Here is a 16460-nt window from a genome sequence, read left to right as displayed (position 1 = left end):
TTGACTAGATGGACCTTTGTTGGCAAAGTAATGTCTCTGCTTTTTAATATGCTACCTAGGTTGGTCATAACTTTCCTTCCAAGGAGTAAGTGTCTTTTAATTTCATGGCTGCAGTCACCATCTGCAGTGATTTTGGAGCCCCCCAAAATAAAGTCTGACACTGTTTCCATTGTTTCCCCATCTATTTCCCATGAAGTGATGGGACCAGATGCCATGATCTTCGTTTTCTGAATGTTGAGCTTTAAGCCAACTTTTTCACTCTCCACTTTCACTTTCATCAAGAGGCTTTTTAGTTCCTCTTCACTTTCTGCCATAAGGGTGGTGTCATCTGCACATCTGAGGTTATTGATATTTCTCCCGGCAATCTTGATTCCAGCTTGTGCTTCTTCCAGTCCAGCGTTTCTCATGATGTACTCTGCATATAAGTTAAATAAGCAGGGTGACAATATATAGCCTTAACGTACTCCTTTTCCTATTTGGAACCAGTCTGTTGTTCCATGTCCAGTTCTAACTGTCGCTTCCTGACCTGTATATAGGTTTTTCAAGAGGCAGGTCAGGTGGTCTGGTATTCCCATCTCTTTCAGAATTTTCCACAGTTTATTGTGATCCACACAGTCAAAGGCTTTGGCATAGTCAATAAAGCAGAAATAGATGTTCTTCTGGAACTCTCTTGCTTTTTCCATGATCCAGCAGATGTTGGTAATTTGATCTCTGGTTCCTCTGCCTTTTCTAAAACCAGCTTGAACATCTGGAAGTTCACGGTTCACGTATTGCTGAAGCCTGGCTTGGAGAATTTTGAGCATTACTTTACTAGCGTGTGAGATGAGTGCAATTATGTGGTAGTTTGAGCATTCTTTGGCATTGCCTTTCTTTGGGATTGGAATGAAAACTGACCTTTTCAAGTCCTGTGGCCACTGCTGAATTTTCCAAATTTGCTGACATATTGAGTGCAGTGCTTTCACAGCATCATCTTTCAGGATTTGAAATAGCTCAACTGGAATTCCATCACCTCCACTAGCTTTGTTCGTAGTGATGCTTTCTAAGGCCTACTTGACTTCACATTCCAGGATGTCTGGCTCTGGGTGAGTGATCACACCATCTTACTCACATAATATAACCTAAGGTTTATCATCACTTATTTGACAATATCTTCCTATGTAATTTAACATACCAATTGAACCTAATTACTTTGGGTTGTTTCAGGGGCCCTTGGAATCATCTCAAAGTTACCTAGAGGTCAAAAGAACTTTGTCAAAGAAATCAAATGTTTTAAAACACTTGGTCAGATAGGATCATAGGTTAGTGTGAAGCAATACTTATTTATTGAACCAAAGTGACAATAAAAGATTTGAAAAGCAAATACAGAAAGTTACAACAGATTACTTAAAAGGTAAGGAAACTTTACAGTCTGCTATCAAAAGCAGATCAGTGTCCCAAGAATACTTTGGAGAGGGTGTCTGCAGTGGCTGATGGCTTAATCCTTACAGAACTGGAATCACATCAGCACAGGCAGACCTCATTTTAATGTGATTCTCTTTTATGTGTTCGACAGATATTGTGGTTTTTTCAAAGTGAAGGCTTGTGGCTGTGGCACATCAAACAAGTCTGTTGAAGCCATTTTTTCCAACAGCATTTGCTCACTTAGTATTTCTGTGTCACATTTTGGTAATTCTGACAATATTTCAGAGCCCCTGTGTCGGTAATATTCCCTGGAGAAGGGAAGGGCTGTGCACTCCAGTATTATGGCCAGGACATAGACTATGAGGCATAGACACAGACTCCTCTGTCCTCATAGACAGAGGAGCCTGGCAGGCTATGGTCCATGGAGTCACAGAGAATCAGACACAATTGAATGACGTTCACTTTCACCAGCAAAAAGATTACAACTTGCTGAAGGCTCAGATGATGGTTAGCATTTTCAATCCATAAAGTATTTTTAAATTAAGATATGCACATTTCTTTTTTAGACATATGCTATTGCATACTGAATAGGCTATAGTATAATGTAAAACATAGTTTTTATTTATATGCACTGGGAAACCAAAAAAATTCATGGGACTTGCTTTATTTCAATAATTGCTTTATTATGATAGCCTGGAACCAAACCCACAATCTCTCTGAGGCATGCTTGTATATATTCCACCAGAGAGAACTTTTTGGTATCTTTGCCAGACAAAAATCTACAAGTTAACAAGTAACTTCACTAAGTGTGGAATCTTTAATCAGTAGTAAGTGGTGAGAGGAAGTAAGTTCATTACCCTAGACTAGGGGTCTGCACGTTTTTTCTCTGAAGGTCCAGATAGTAAATGTTTTAGGCCTCATGGGCCTTACATTTGTCATCTCATATTTTTGTCCCCCCTCTTTTCTCCTTTCTCCCTGGCAGCACAGGAACAGGCTGTGGGCTGGATTCGGCCTATGTGGCATCATAGTATGCTGGTCCCTACCCTAGACAATCCTTGGGTGGCCATTTCTCCATATGGTACCGTCAGGGGAGTGTGTGATTTCCTCAGTTCTGTTTCGTTGCAACAAAAATTTGAAGCAATGAACAGACCAGTGTTACGGCTCTGTGTAGTTTCCTTGGATGGACCAGCATTACAGCTCTGTATTACAGCTCAGTTTTATTTAGAAAGTAAAGGAAAACACATCCTCAAGGTGTGAGGGCTGGCCAACCCAAAAGACGTGAAGAGAAGAGAAGCCCCTCCCACCCAATTTTGACTCTTTTTACATGTTTTTTCTCTTCCCCCTGGGCCTGCCCTATGTAAATTGGGCTAGCCAGGAGGGCTGTTTATCTGAGGTTGTCACTCCAATCCTCCTCAGACCTTCCTTTGTTCTATTTTTGCTGGCTTTTCCCTTCTTTGTCTTTTAGCCACTGCCATTCTGGACTCCTTTTTCCTATTCTAACTACCTAACAATACAAAAGAGCATTCTGCCTACCTCTTTTACTTTCCAAGTTTGCATTTAATTTTCCTGACAGTGCTTTCTTTTTCAAAGAGTAAAATCAAGTACAATCCCCATTACTCTGGGTGGGGGTGGTAAAATTTAGATATTAAAAATCCTTCTTATTAGAAAGGCTGGCGACATGTTCCTAAATTCAGAAAAGGACAGGTTTGTTGGAAGAGGGGAGTGGGGACCAAGGATGCTAGTTTCAGGCACTTTAATTCTGACTCGTTAGAGGGACTCCACTGGCCAGAGGTTGAACATGGTAGTTTAGGTAGTTCTGTCCAGTTCTTCTAGACAGTGTAAAAGTGTCCCTGTTGAAAGTCAACAACAACAAAAAATGTCTTATGTATTTATTTGGCTGGGCTGGGTCTTAGTTGAGGCATGCAGAATCTAGTACCCTGACCAGGAACTGAACTGGGCCTGCTGCATTGGGAGCACGGTGTCCCAGCCACTGGACCACCAGGGAAGTCTTGAAAGTCAACATTTTAAAAATGATTTACTTTGCTTTAAAATGCCTTTTCTAGCTACGTAAGAAGGGATCTCTGTATTTTCTGAGAGTGTGATGAAGCTGTTTTTTGGAGGGAGATCTCTGGCAACCGGGAGAAGAATCAGCAGTGGCTTCACTGTCTGGTTTATTCACCTTGATGTTCTGTTTGGAAACAGATATAAATTGAGATTTCTTACCTGTTGAATTTTTTCAAATTTATTGAGACTCTCTCTTTTGCTATTGGTTCCTAGCAGGAGGCCTTGAATAATGCATGGAGTGATTGCTTCTATTGATAAACACAGTTAATTTTAATTATAGGACTAAGATTTGTGCTAATCTTTTTTCTGTGTTTTTATGATTTTGAGTATACATGTGAATTAATTGCTTTTAACTAAAGAGGGGAAAATGTCTTTTGGGGGCTTAAAGACATGTTTGGCTGTATTGGAGTGTGTGGGTTTGTTCTGTCTGTTTTGTTAACCTGCTGGGTTGTTGGTATCTGAGCAACATTTCACTGAAATCACCCTGGTTTATTGGAAAGTGCTCATTAAATATTTGGTTCAATTATTTTAAGGTGTTGTTTTGGGGCTTCCCTGGTGGCTCAGATGGTAAAGAATCCACCTGCAATGTGGAAGACCTGGGTTTGATCCCTGGGTTGTGAAGATCCCCTGGAGAAGGGAACAGCTACCCACTCCAGTATTCTTACCTGGAGAATTCCATGGACAGGGAATCCTGGCAGGCTGTAGTCCATGGGGTCATAACTGCACTGAGTGACTCTCACACTTTGGGGGGGTCAGTTCCTTGTGAGGGATCATGTTCTTTCTTTATTTCATGAAGATTCTAAGAGGGTAACCACCTAGTGCGAGATCAGCCCCAAATCTCTCAAACTGAAGATTTAGAATTTGATATAAAATTATTCCAAAGGAGCTTTAAAAACCAACCAGGGTCAAGGAACATGAAAAAGTTTCAGCTCATACTCACTCTTGTTTACTAGGTGGTGTGGGTTCTTAGGGAATCCTGGGGACGGCAGACAAGGTCTCTGCATCACTAAGTACCAGGCAAAATGATTCTCATTCACAACTGTTCTTGTCTGTTTTCTGTTTCATACCTGTGATATTTTGCTTTTGGTTTTTTTGTTTGTTGGAGGGGAGGAGTTGTCAGTTAATGTGATAGATAACAACAGAAACTTAGTTGATGATGGGAAAGGCAATCCTCTCTGATTCATTCCTTTTTAAATATCACTGATTTATACCCCAATGTATACTTTTATAGGTGGTTTATGAAAAGATATAAAAACAAATCAGGACATGGGGTGGAGCAAGACATGCCTACCACATGCTATGTACTGTTTTCTGTGCCTGGAATATTCCAGTAAACAAAACAGACATGTGAAATAAATATTTGGTAATTTTATAATAATAATAATGAAAAAAAACCCACCAACAAAACAAACTTATTGTCCTTATGGAGGACATAGCCTGGGGTAAAAGGAGATAGTGAACAAATACACACATAAATATGTGATACAGTGTTATTTTGAGCTCCATGGACAACAGTAAAGAAAGGTTGGGATGAGAGTGGGGTGGAAGGAGGGGAGGAGTCACTATTTATAAGGAAGGCCTCTCTGAGATGACATTTGATCTGAGACCTCTATGAAGTGAGGAGTGGATCATGTGGCATCTGAAAGAAGAGTTCCAGGTTGAGGGAACAGTAGGTGTGGGGCTTGAAGTCCTGTCTGTCAGTCAGAGGAGTAGCTGGTGCATGTTTGAGTAGTAGCCAGGAGGCTGGAGGAGCTGGAGTGGAGTGAGCAGGAGAGTGGGAGGAGGTTGGGGGCTGTCATGGGCCAGTGTAAGAGCGAGCTTTGAAGCCGTACTGAGAATGGTCGCTAGGGGGTAAGGGAGGAAGCAGGGAGCCCTGGTAGGAGTGGAATGTATTGTACTAATTCAGACAGGAGATGCTGGTAACTTGGATTGGGGGTTACTAGTGGAGGTGGTAAGTAGTAGTCGATTCTGTGTATATTTTGAAGGAAATGGTGGGAGGAGAGAATGCTTAACAAACTGGCAATGAAAGGGAACTTTCTCAACCTGATAAAGGGCATCTACCCACATCCCTGGTGGCTCAGCAGGTAAAGAATCCGCTTACAATGAGGGAGACCTGGGTTTGATTCCTGACTTGGGAAGATCCCTTGGAGAAGGGAAAGGCTACCCACTTCAGTATTTCTGTTTAACATCGTGCAAGAGGTTCTAGCCATGGCAGTTAAGCAAGAAAAAGAAATAGGCAAGAAAGAAGTAAAACTATTTCTGTTTACAAATGACTTGGTCTTGTATACAGAAGGGCTTCCCAGGTGGTGCTAGTGGTAAAGAACCTGCCTGCCAATGCAGGAGACCTAAAAGGCTCAGTTTCGATCCTTGGGTCTGGAAGATCCCCTGGAGGAGGGCATGGCAACCCACTCCAGTACTCTTGCCTGCAGAATCCCATGGACAGGGGAGCCTGACCGGCTGTAGTCCATAGGGTTGCAAAGAGTCAGAAACGACTGAAGTGACTTAGCACGCATGTATATAGAAAATTCTAAGGAATTTACTTTAAAAACTATTAGAACTAGTAAATGGCTTCAGGAAGATTGCAGGAAATAAATCTTCAGCAAGATTGCAAGAAACAGGCCAATATACAAAATTCAATTGTAGTTCTATACATCAGTGGTAAACATTCCAGAAATGAAAAAGAACATAATTCCAGTTAATGCCATGAGACACTTGGAGAGGGAGGGTGGTGGTGGGAACAGAGTTGAAAAGGGAGGGAGGGAGAGAATGTGCGGGGTAGGTGTGAAGATAGAAGGAAGAAAGGTCTGAGGTCACAGCCCCAGGTCATCAGTGTTTAAAAGTCCGGAAGAAGAGAAGTCAGGCATCTGGACAACCAAAAGAAAGTCATTTCCTGGGAAAATGTTTGCGGAGAGGAGGTGTGCAGTGTGTACGGTACTGACTGAGGATTCCTAGCTGAATGCATGGATTAGTCCTGGTAAACAGCAAGGGGGAGAAGGGATGAAAGAGGGAGCAACAAGGAAAGGGTCTGTCCAGAACCAACACCCTTGCAAAATACAGCAAAAATTGAGTACCCAAAAAATGAATAGGCAAGCCCATTTTTTCCCTTATTAGACTCAACAGACATGAATAGTGCTCTCAAACTATTATAAACACTCGCTCAGCTTCTGTACCTATCCCATCGTAGTCTATAGCGGTTTGAGGAGATGGACGAGTACCAGTCTGTACACCCACTCTGTGTTGTGAAGGTGTTGTGTAGACCTCAGATTGGCCGGGGAGCATGAGCTGAAATTCGTTCACCATGGATTTGGTACAGCATTTGTGCTAGATGGCAGGAGGTATTTGTTAGAGAATAAATGTCCATCTCAGGCTCCAAGAGACTATATATCTCCTTGTTCAGAAAGCGTGAAGCCTGAATTTTTGTCCCATTTGGTTTATCATCATGAGCAAGTCAAATATCACAGGATGTATATTCTGAGCATTATCCCTGTCTATAAATGATAACAGCTATCTGCTTTCTTCCTCTGAATCCTGACATTTCTGTGGTATTTTAGTCTGAATTGCTCATTTAAGCCTCATAGAGCCTTGTAAAGTGGGTGGATTTTGCATTTCTGTGAAGAAAGGAGTTCAGCTTCTCCACCCTCATGCTGCGTGGAGGTGATGGAGCCAGGACCACCCTTTTAGACCCACGTGCTTGCCACCAGACTGGGCTGTGGGGTTTTTAATCCCTTTTCAGACAGGCGCTTACTGTCAGCTCTCCTATGTCCTGTTTGGTTATGATTTGCAGGTTGAAGTTACTGTCACGTTGCGGGTGTGTGTATGTGTTCTCAGCCTAGCAACTAAATACATTTTGTTTTTAAGTCTGAACAGTTGCTGGATTCCATTCTCCTTGGCATTAAATTCTGAACAGAAGTGCTATTTATTTCTAGAAATGCTGCCTAGTAACTGAGTTGTTTCCTCTTCCGTAGTGTATGAATTATTTGCGTTCATCAGTCACATGGGAACGTCTACAATGAGTGGCCACTACGTTTGTCACATTAAAAAGGAAGGAAGGTGAGTCTTTTTAAGAAGGTAAAATGATAGCTGTTTTATTGAGCACCTGCTACGTGCCAGGCACTCGGCTAGGTGTCTCGTGTGTCATGGCATTTGGTTCTCACAGTGGTCTTGTAGGGATAGACTCTCAAAGCCATTTTATACATCAAGACCCTGAAGCTCGGAGAGGCTGAACAGCTTGGCCTTTGCAGCTGTGTCAGAGCTGGTGCTGAGAGCCACTGTTCACCATCATAGCAGGGGGACGTCCCAGAGTCAAGAGGCTTCCCGCAGAAGAATGCGAGTCTGTATCTGGAACCTCTGCAGGATCGCCAGATTTAGCCAACAAAATGAAGCAAAGCCAGAAAACCAGGATGCCCTACTACGTTTGAATTTCAGATGATGAATAACTTTTTAGGATAAATATGTCTCAACTATTACATGGGACATCCTTATATTAAAAAAGTACTTGTCGCTTATATGATACTCAGATTTGACTGGGTACCCTGTGTTCTGTTTGGCAGCTCTAACACCTAGTGTTCGCCCTGTTGTAGCCTTGGCTTCAAGAATTGTGAGGGGTGTGGTGAGCTGGGAATGAGACAGTTGTGGGGTGTCAGGCTGCTGCTCTCTTCAGAGTCTTCTTCCTGGGCTGGATCCCTCAAGGCCCCCCTGGTTTCCCTTCCTTGAACTCCCACTGAGTGGCCTGTCCTGTGGGTCAGCTCTGCTTGAGGCAGCACTTGGCCACATGGACACTGAAGAACCACATAACCTTGGCCTCTCCTGGTAGAACCCTGACCTCTTGCTGCAGGAGTGACTGGTCTCCAGCCAGAAATCCACTGTGGTCCTTTTCCGTCTGTCATTTAAGTCTTGGCTTCTCAACTTGATTTGTAAAATAGTTGAGCACAGGAACTTAATTTATAGTGAATTCATTTTATTACCAAGCATGACAGCTCTTTTAAAAATATGTCTTAAGAAAAATAGCTTAATTAGAATAGAAAAATCCGTGAATTTCATCATAAGGAATTTGTAAGATACAAAATCATATGAAGAACATGTTGTCTGGAAGCAGAGAGAGAACCATAGTCTCTGTTTTGATACATTTCTGTTTTACTATTTTTAATGGGAAGAGGGTATGTGTTTGTCTGTATACACGCATATGTATGTATTTACAACTTTTCTAAAAGCTTGAAGTTCATACACAGTAAGTACAATTTTGTAATCTGCTTTTCTCCACTTCATATTATATTATTTTCTCACTCTACCAAATATCATTTGAAGACATTTTAATGGTTGTATAATTGTTCACTGCATGTCTATTTATGACTGAAACAGCCACATATGTCTTTGACTCCATTTCTGAGGCCGTCTAGGGACGTCTGCAGATGGCAATGCTTGGAGGCTCCTTTAGGAGCTCCTTCTTGATTGAATTGAGAATAAAGAGCAGTGTAGCTTTCTGCCAACGTTCTGTTTCCTTTGATGCAATAGACTTGAGTTTGGTTTATCTTAAAACATCTTGATTATTTTAAGTATGGTGCAGTAACTTTCTTCTGCGGTTTCCTAGAACTGACTGAAATCCATCACTCGCTTCTGTGTTTTGTTTTCAGATGGGTGATCTACAATGACCACAAAGTTTGTGCCTCAGAAAGGCCCCCTAAAGACCTGGGCTACATGTACTTTTACCGCAGGATACCAAGCTAAACCTCAGATGTACACATTGGCAAGAAGAAGCCGTACGCCTTTTTAATTTGCCAAAAAAAAAAAAAAAGGAGGTTGGGACAGCCAGACATGAGGGAATACGTGGGGTATTTATAGTTTATTTAAAGAACATCATTTGACGCCTTCTAAAGTAGAACTGGGAGGAAATTTCTATTAGTGATAATACACTACTGTAGATAGTTTTTCTTTTTATAAATGTTTAAGAAGAAGATGATTTTTAAAAAGCATTCATATCCCTGGCGGGGGAATCCCCACTAGCACACTGAAAACGGGAAGTGCCGCCAGACCCCGTGTTTTGCTTTGGGGTCAGTGGTAGTGGTCCCCAGAGAAACCAGTAGGGCCAGTTGTGTAGCCTCACCCACCATAAACCAAAAGCCCACTTTGGTTTCATATCGAAAATCAGTAACTGGGCTGAGCTCTATTTGTGACATAATTTTTTTCATGACACACCTTCTGATCTCTCTGTGTATAGTCAATTAGAACATCAGCAATGAAAGATATTTTTAATTTAATCATATCAAAATGCATAATACAATTGTATGAATGTGTGTGAGAGTGAGACTGAGAGTGTGAAACCTTTATAGTCAACTAGAAAAGCTGTGACGAGTTGGTTTCTCATGGTTAAAATAGTTGAAAAAGCAAGTAAATATTTTAAAGAAACTATATCTCAGGAACAGTTAAAAAAAAATTAGTTCCCCACTTAGGTTTTCCAGCATTAGAAGGGCCGTTGCAGTGCTGTCTAGAATTCACTTGGACTTGTGACATTTGGTGATATGAATGCAGATGCCCCCAGCAGCAGTGTTTTCTCTGCCAAAAGTAGATGAATTCTGTTTCTCAGCAGCCCTTCCCGCTAAGGCATAGGCACGTGTGTTGTTAGTTAAAATAGCTGATCTCTTCTTACCATAACACATGACAACTCCCTGGAATCATGATAAGTGTCCCAAATATGTCCGTAATTTCCTCATCCCCCAGCTCGTCACTTGCCTCCATGTCTGTGTTTTCTGGGGCAGAATTTCATCTCTGTCCTTGGCTAATCACCTCCTGACTTGCCTCCACTGCTTCTCTGCCATGACCAATAGTGTGATCATCAGCAGTTTAAAGGTTTCAGATGCAAAGAAAGTTTCTGTGATGCTATGAAAGACCATCATTTCCATTTTGGCATTTCAGTATTTTAGTTGCAACCTGGGATTTGATCAGAGTTTCAGATGTGATGAAAAAGTCTCTAATTTTGAACAGCAGTCTCTAATTTTTCTACTGCTCTATACCGAATGCTAGGGTCTCTGGACTTTCTATTTCAGATTGTGCAGTCAAATAAAAAAGGACTTATTGCTGCCTGCTTAACATGCTTTTGGTTGGTTAGAAAGGATCTTTCTGGAAACTGTAGGAAAATAAAGTAGAAGCAACGGGGTGAAATTAAGCACAAAATTTCACAATTCTGTAAATCCAGAAACTGAATTATGAGATGTGTGTTATGAACAGTCAGGATTCTGGTTATGATTGAGGGGCCTTCTCATGGGAGATCTGTTAGGCTTGTGAGTGAAGGATGTGGAGCCTGAGGCCTGGGGACTTGGGTGCTGCCCATGGCTGGGAAAGTCCCCTCATCCCCCCCACATCTCACTTTCCTTCTCTTGACAGTGGTGTGATGAGTCTGCTCTTCCTTTCCGGGTGCACTTTGAGAATGTGGTGAGATCTGATACGCTGACCCTCTGGAGAGCAGCAGGCAGTGTGGGGCCAGTGTGGCTAGTAGAGTGTGCTTCTCTTCTCTCCTGATGTTTCTTCAGTTTGGGAACAAATGAGATTGGCAGAGGGAGGGAGCTCACGGTGCAGTAACTCTCTACTGAACTGCCCACTGGGGTCACCTTTTCACATTGTCTCAGACATCCTAAAGTAGCCCCACTCGGTGACACAAGTCCCTGGCTCTCCCGGAAACCCCCACACTAATCAGCTTTACAAAATCCAGTCTCCTTAGGGCTGAGGATCACAGAATAATGAACACACGTGAAAATGACTTCTTTTGACTGCAGTTACAAAGTGAAGGCCCTTCCTGGAGGGTGGGAGGGTGACTGGGGCTTTGGATTGAAATGTGGACAAAAATAGCATGTGTATTCTGAACAAATTAAAAACTTTTATAATAAAACTTTGCAGAATGAATGGTTTCAAGCCAGTATATATGGTTTTAGGCTACATATTATTTAATTCATGAAGTAGAAAAAGAAATTCAGCCCTTTTGATACCTAAACACATCATAAGAAAGTAGAATATGACTGCCTTTTTTTTCTGCCTCACACAACAAAGGGCTATTTATACAAGGCAAAGTTTTGTATATGTGTTCTTCTTTATTTCAGATTGTGAGTTGGGGAAAACTGGAGCAAATATCAGTCTTCTTTCATGCTTATAAATGTATTAATATGTGTATCTTAATATGTTCAAGGCAGGCTTCCCTGGAATCAGTCTGGAATATACTGCTTAATTTTATACATGTATGTAGGTGAGATGATTTATGACCGAAAACTGGAATAATGTATTTTGTCAACTGGTCATCAACCTGTTAGGAATCTTTTGTCTTAGGCGGTGGTGTAATTGTGAAATTCTCACTCTGTGTGTGTGTGTGTGTGTGTGTACGTGAAAGAGAGCACTTTCTTCCTGTAAATATCTTTTGATACCCATCTGTGTAAAATCCTGATGAATGTGTCTTGAAACGTACAGCATATCAAGGTTCTTGTTTTGTTAGTTGATCTAAATGCCCACATAATTCATTAGAAATCCAGTTTAATTCATATTGGGATTCTTTTTTCGAGGGGAGAAAAAGTATGCAAACAGAACTATTAGGAAGAGTCCCATATGAATGCCATTTTATGTCAACATTGCTTTAATATTTTGAATTGACTGGCTGTTTTCTCCCACCTACAAGAGAATGTGTCTGCCATTCCCCTGTGCTCACTGTGGGTTGTAGGGAGTAGCCTGTTCCTCCCAACATCATCAGTTCCTTCACCTGAACTGGATGGAGCCTTACCTGCAATCTATAGTGAGAGCACCTGGATTTGTAGCCTGACTCTGCTTCTAAGTGACATGGGGCCGAGTTGCTTTATCTCCCCGGGCCTTTTTCCTTAAAATGAGTGGGTTAGACCAGATAAGCTCAGGAGTCCCTTTCTGCCCTAACATTCAATTCTATTTTCCTACATTTGCTACTATGGTCACACATGTGAGATGTGAGGGCACATAGAGGTTAGATGTTATGTTTCTAATAGCTCACACATCCCACTTTTGAACTTGTCTTGTTTTTAGTGTCCCCACCCCAACTTCTAGTCCCAGTTTCTTGGGTAATTACTTTCTTTTTTTTTTTCCCTCTCCACTTCCCAGTCAGTATTTTGTTACCTTTATCTTTTTCCTCAAAGATGAAAAATCTGCTTTACAGCACATCTTGCCCTGAAAAACATCAGAACTACCTTCAGCTAAACTCTGTAACCTTTATGGAATATTATCTTATTCTAATTCAGTTATAGCTGTGATCCTCAAGTAAGTTTTTCTACCACAGAAATGATGTCTTCTTTTCATCTGGTAGGCATCACGGTTGCTACATCACATCATCCATGTGGGGAGATGGCTGGTGTGGGAAGCAGGATGGGGGGACAGGGCTAGATAAATTGTGATTCTATGCTTTACCTAAGGTCGAAAATTCTATGTTACAGAACAAGCTTCTGTACCCTTAAGTTGGTGTATAAGATCGCCCAGGCAGTGCCACAGAGATTCCCTACTCAGTAGATCATCCTGGAAGAGTTTGTGTTATGATTCTGTAGACCCATGTGATTCAACACAGTCATCCATGGCCACATGTGGCTTATGACTGGAAATGTGGTGCTGTAGACAGAAAATGCATACCAGATTTGGAAGGCTTAATACCAGAAAGAATGCAAAATATTGCATCAATATTTTATACTGTGTGCTAAATGACAGTATTTTAGACATATCAAGACATTGATAAAGTTTCACTTCCTTTTAATCTTTTTTTAATGTGGCTACCAAAAGAGATTGAAATTAGACACGTGTTGCACTTCTGTTGGACAGCGCTCCTCTGGGTCAGGTGGTGCGGGGGAGGTAGTGGAGATCACGTGGGCATGGAAGGTAATTCTGCAAAGCATCCATAGAGAAGCAGCACAAACATTTTCATTGGAGTCGGGAGCACTGTGAGCTACAGAATGCCTTCTAGAAAGCAGACTTTTCTACCTAAGCACCAATATATGTATATAGAAGACCCCAAATGAAAACCAGAAACACGTGAGCCCAAACCCTGTTCCTTCAGTTTTGCCTAAAAGCTGCTGACTTTGGGTTTCTTTTTAAAGCATCTTCCAGGTGCCAAGGATATTAGCCACATGAGGGTGTTGGGCAGGTTTGTTTCACTTTGGGCAACATTCTCTTGTGGTTTCCCCTCCCACTGTTTTCATCTGTCCAGGGCCGGGCATGTTGAAATAAATGTGCACATCTGGCCGCTCCGCCTGGCCTCCGCGGAGGCTGAGCCTGTGGCCTGCACCCATCTGCTTGGTTGGTTCCTGAAGAGTCGGTGTTTATTTTGCACTAGTCACAGTTGTTGTTTGAAATATCTCAAATGTTTTGGGAGACTATTTGCCTGTGATGGAAAGAGAGATGGATGATTTATTGCTTCACTTCTTTTAAAATTAAAAGCTATTCTCACAATCTGAGGTTCCTTTGTGGCTCTTTTTTCTTTCATAAAACTGCCAGGTGAACTGATCTTGCCTTTTGCAGGTTTTTATCCATGACTCAAACAGGTAACTAATTTTATTTCTTTTTAGGGTTTCTTTGTGTGGGCACTGGGGCTGCTGGGTCCCCATCAATAGTGGAACATTGGTGATGGCAATATGTTACCTCTGTTAAGGAGGGAGGGGCAGGGCGGTGGGAGTCTGTGGTCTCTTCTCTATTGAGTGCCAAGCTGAATACTGGAATCAGTTAAGACCTTTCTGTGGTTCCCTGCTTCTCAGTTTTCTAATGGCTTCCTTAATGTAGGTATAAGCAGAATCCGCACTAGTTGAATCAAGAGACTTCAGCATTTTTATGACACTATTTCTAGGCTATATGAGTTTCCTATTGCTGCTGTGACAAATTACCACAAGTTTAGTGGCTTAAGACAATACATTAGGTCAGAGGTCTGGAAGTGGGTCTCACAGGGCTAAAATCAAGGTGTTAGCAGGAGGGGAGCTGGAGGGGAAAATCCATTCCCTACTTCTTCCAGTTTGGGAATGCTATTGGCATTCCATGGTTCATTCCTTGGTTCTCCTGACAGCACTGGCATCACCCCAGCACCTGCTTCCATTGTCGTATCTCCTGCCTCTTTCTTACAGAGACCCTTGTAATTACATGCATTTACCCAGATAGTCCAGGATAATCTTCCCATTTCAGGGTCCTTAATCACAGCTGCAATGTTCCTGTTGCCATGTAAGGTGATTAGGATGTGGACACCTCTCAGGGGCCTTATTTTGCTTGCCATCTAGGGCATGTTAATTGCTACTTAAAATATGTTCATTTAATACCTAAATTAAAAAAAAAACCTATTTATCTCTAAAATCCAAGTAAAAAGACTGACATCAGTTTCATATCATCTGTTTTGGTGAGGAACTAAGAGGAGAAGGAAATGATGGGGATAGTGAGAGGTTGCTTACTGCTTAGAGAATTGTAGTTTTAGGACAGTTGTTTGCAAGCCAGCTGCTGCTGGTTGGCATAGCCCATCTTGTCCAGTAGCAGAGTTTACCAGTGTGTGTATGTGCTGTTTGAACTCTTCAGCTTTTCAGATGTCGTCAGTGACAAACTTCAGTCATAGTGGAGAAATTTAACAGGAAAATGGTGAGTAATTCTCATCCCTATGTAACCAATTATTTAAAAAATCTACTAGGAAGAGTCTTTCAGTGAGGTAGGAAGTGAGGGTGGAGTAATGGCAAGAGTAGAAGCATATAGACAAGTTCAAATCCTATTTCCAACACAGACTAGCTCTGTGACTTTGGTAAGTACTTAATATCCTGAGACTCGGTCTTCTCATCTGTTTAGTGGGCATAGGACTTATGATGAGTTGTGTAAAGTATCTGATGGTTTGGTGGACACAGGGTATTTTTACTGTGGTATTTTATGTCATCATTTTAACCCATGTAGCATTTTGACTCTGTGGAAGTTTTGACCAATTGTTTTAATCTAAAAATTAAAAAAAAATTACAACACTGACTTTTTTCCCAAGTGATTTTCTAAAGATGATTCCATTAAGATGATTCCAATTTATTATGTTAATCTGTATAGCATGGTTTGTCATTCAGAAACTACTAACCATCTACTATGTGCTGGACATTTTCCTGGACATGTTGTTCAGTCGCTCAGTTGTGTCCAACTCTGCGATCCCATGGACAGGATATGTCTTGTCTTGGACATATCAGTAAACAAAGTAGATATGGCTCTCTGCCCTTGCTAAGTTAATTTTCTACCAAAGAGAGATACTAAATGTAAGAAATAAGTAAATGGTATGTTAAAATTTACTGAGTCTCTCAGGAAAAAATGTAGAGCAGGAATGGACATGCACGTTGAGGTACTAAATCTGGGAAGTACCTGGCCAGGGAAGGTGTCATTTGGAGGTGAGACTTGAAAGAAGACTTGAAGGAGGTGAAGGCGTCATTCATCCAAATAGATGTCTGGGGCAAGGATACACTTGGCAGAGGGACCAGGCTGGAGTAGTAGCCCCAGGGTTGGAACGTATCTGATATGTTGGAGAAGCAGCAAGGGAACCAATGTGGTTAGAAGGGAAGGAGGAGAGTGGGGGCCAGATTGCCTTAGCCAAAGAGGCATTGGAAGGGCTTGGCTGTAGAGTAAAATGGGGAGCCCTGAACTGCTCTGCCCAAATTTTCAGGGAGATTGTTCTTTGTTTAGCTGAGATGACAGGAAGACAAGGACAGAAATAGGGGCTACTGTGGTGAGCAAGGGGAGATACTGATGCTCAAAGGGATGGGTGGTATCAGTGGGGGTAGTGTGGATGGGCAATTCTAGATACACTTGAATGTAAGGCCAATAGGATTTCCTGATGGAGGGGATGTGGGGTGTGAGGGAATGAGTAGCTAAAGCTGCCCCCAAAGTTTTTTTCTGAGCAACCGAAGAATGTAGTTGCAGTCAGCTAATGTGAGGGGGTGTGGTGAGGTTACAGCTGGTGGTGGGGAAAGATGGTCAGGAGCCTGGTTGGGAACATGTTGAGGTTGAAGTGCCTGTTA

At 41.8% G+C, this 16460-nt stretch overlaps 1 protein-coding gene across 2 annotated transcripts in view; it reads left to right on the top strand.

The window, feature by feature from the left end:
* Window positions 1–13899, top strand: part of USP13 (ubiquitin specific peptidase 13) — a 130933-nt gene extending 117034 nt beyond the window's left edge. For both annotated transcript variants that reach the window (XM_070372944.1, XM_070372947.1), the window contains exons 20-21: window positions 7431–7515; window positions 9096–13899. In XM_070372944.1, the coding sequence (XP_070229045.1) occupies window positions 7431–7515; window positions 9096–9189 (179 nt within the window). In that variant the 3' untranslated portion in view covers window positions 9190–13899. The remainder of the gene's footprint in view (window positions 1–7430; window positions 7516–9095) is intronic.
* Window positions 13900–16460: the final 2561 nt, after the last annotated feature.

The sequence above is a fragment of the Bos mutus genome, chromosome 1 (assembly GCF_027580195.1).
Source record: "Bos mutus isolate GX-2022 chromosome 1, NWIPB_WYAK_1.1, whole genome shotgun sequence".
NCBI lineage: Eukaryota > Metazoa > Chordata > Mammalia > Artiodactyla > Bovidae > Bos > Bos mutus.
This window is presented reverse-complemented; position numbering and strand designations above follow the sequence as displayed.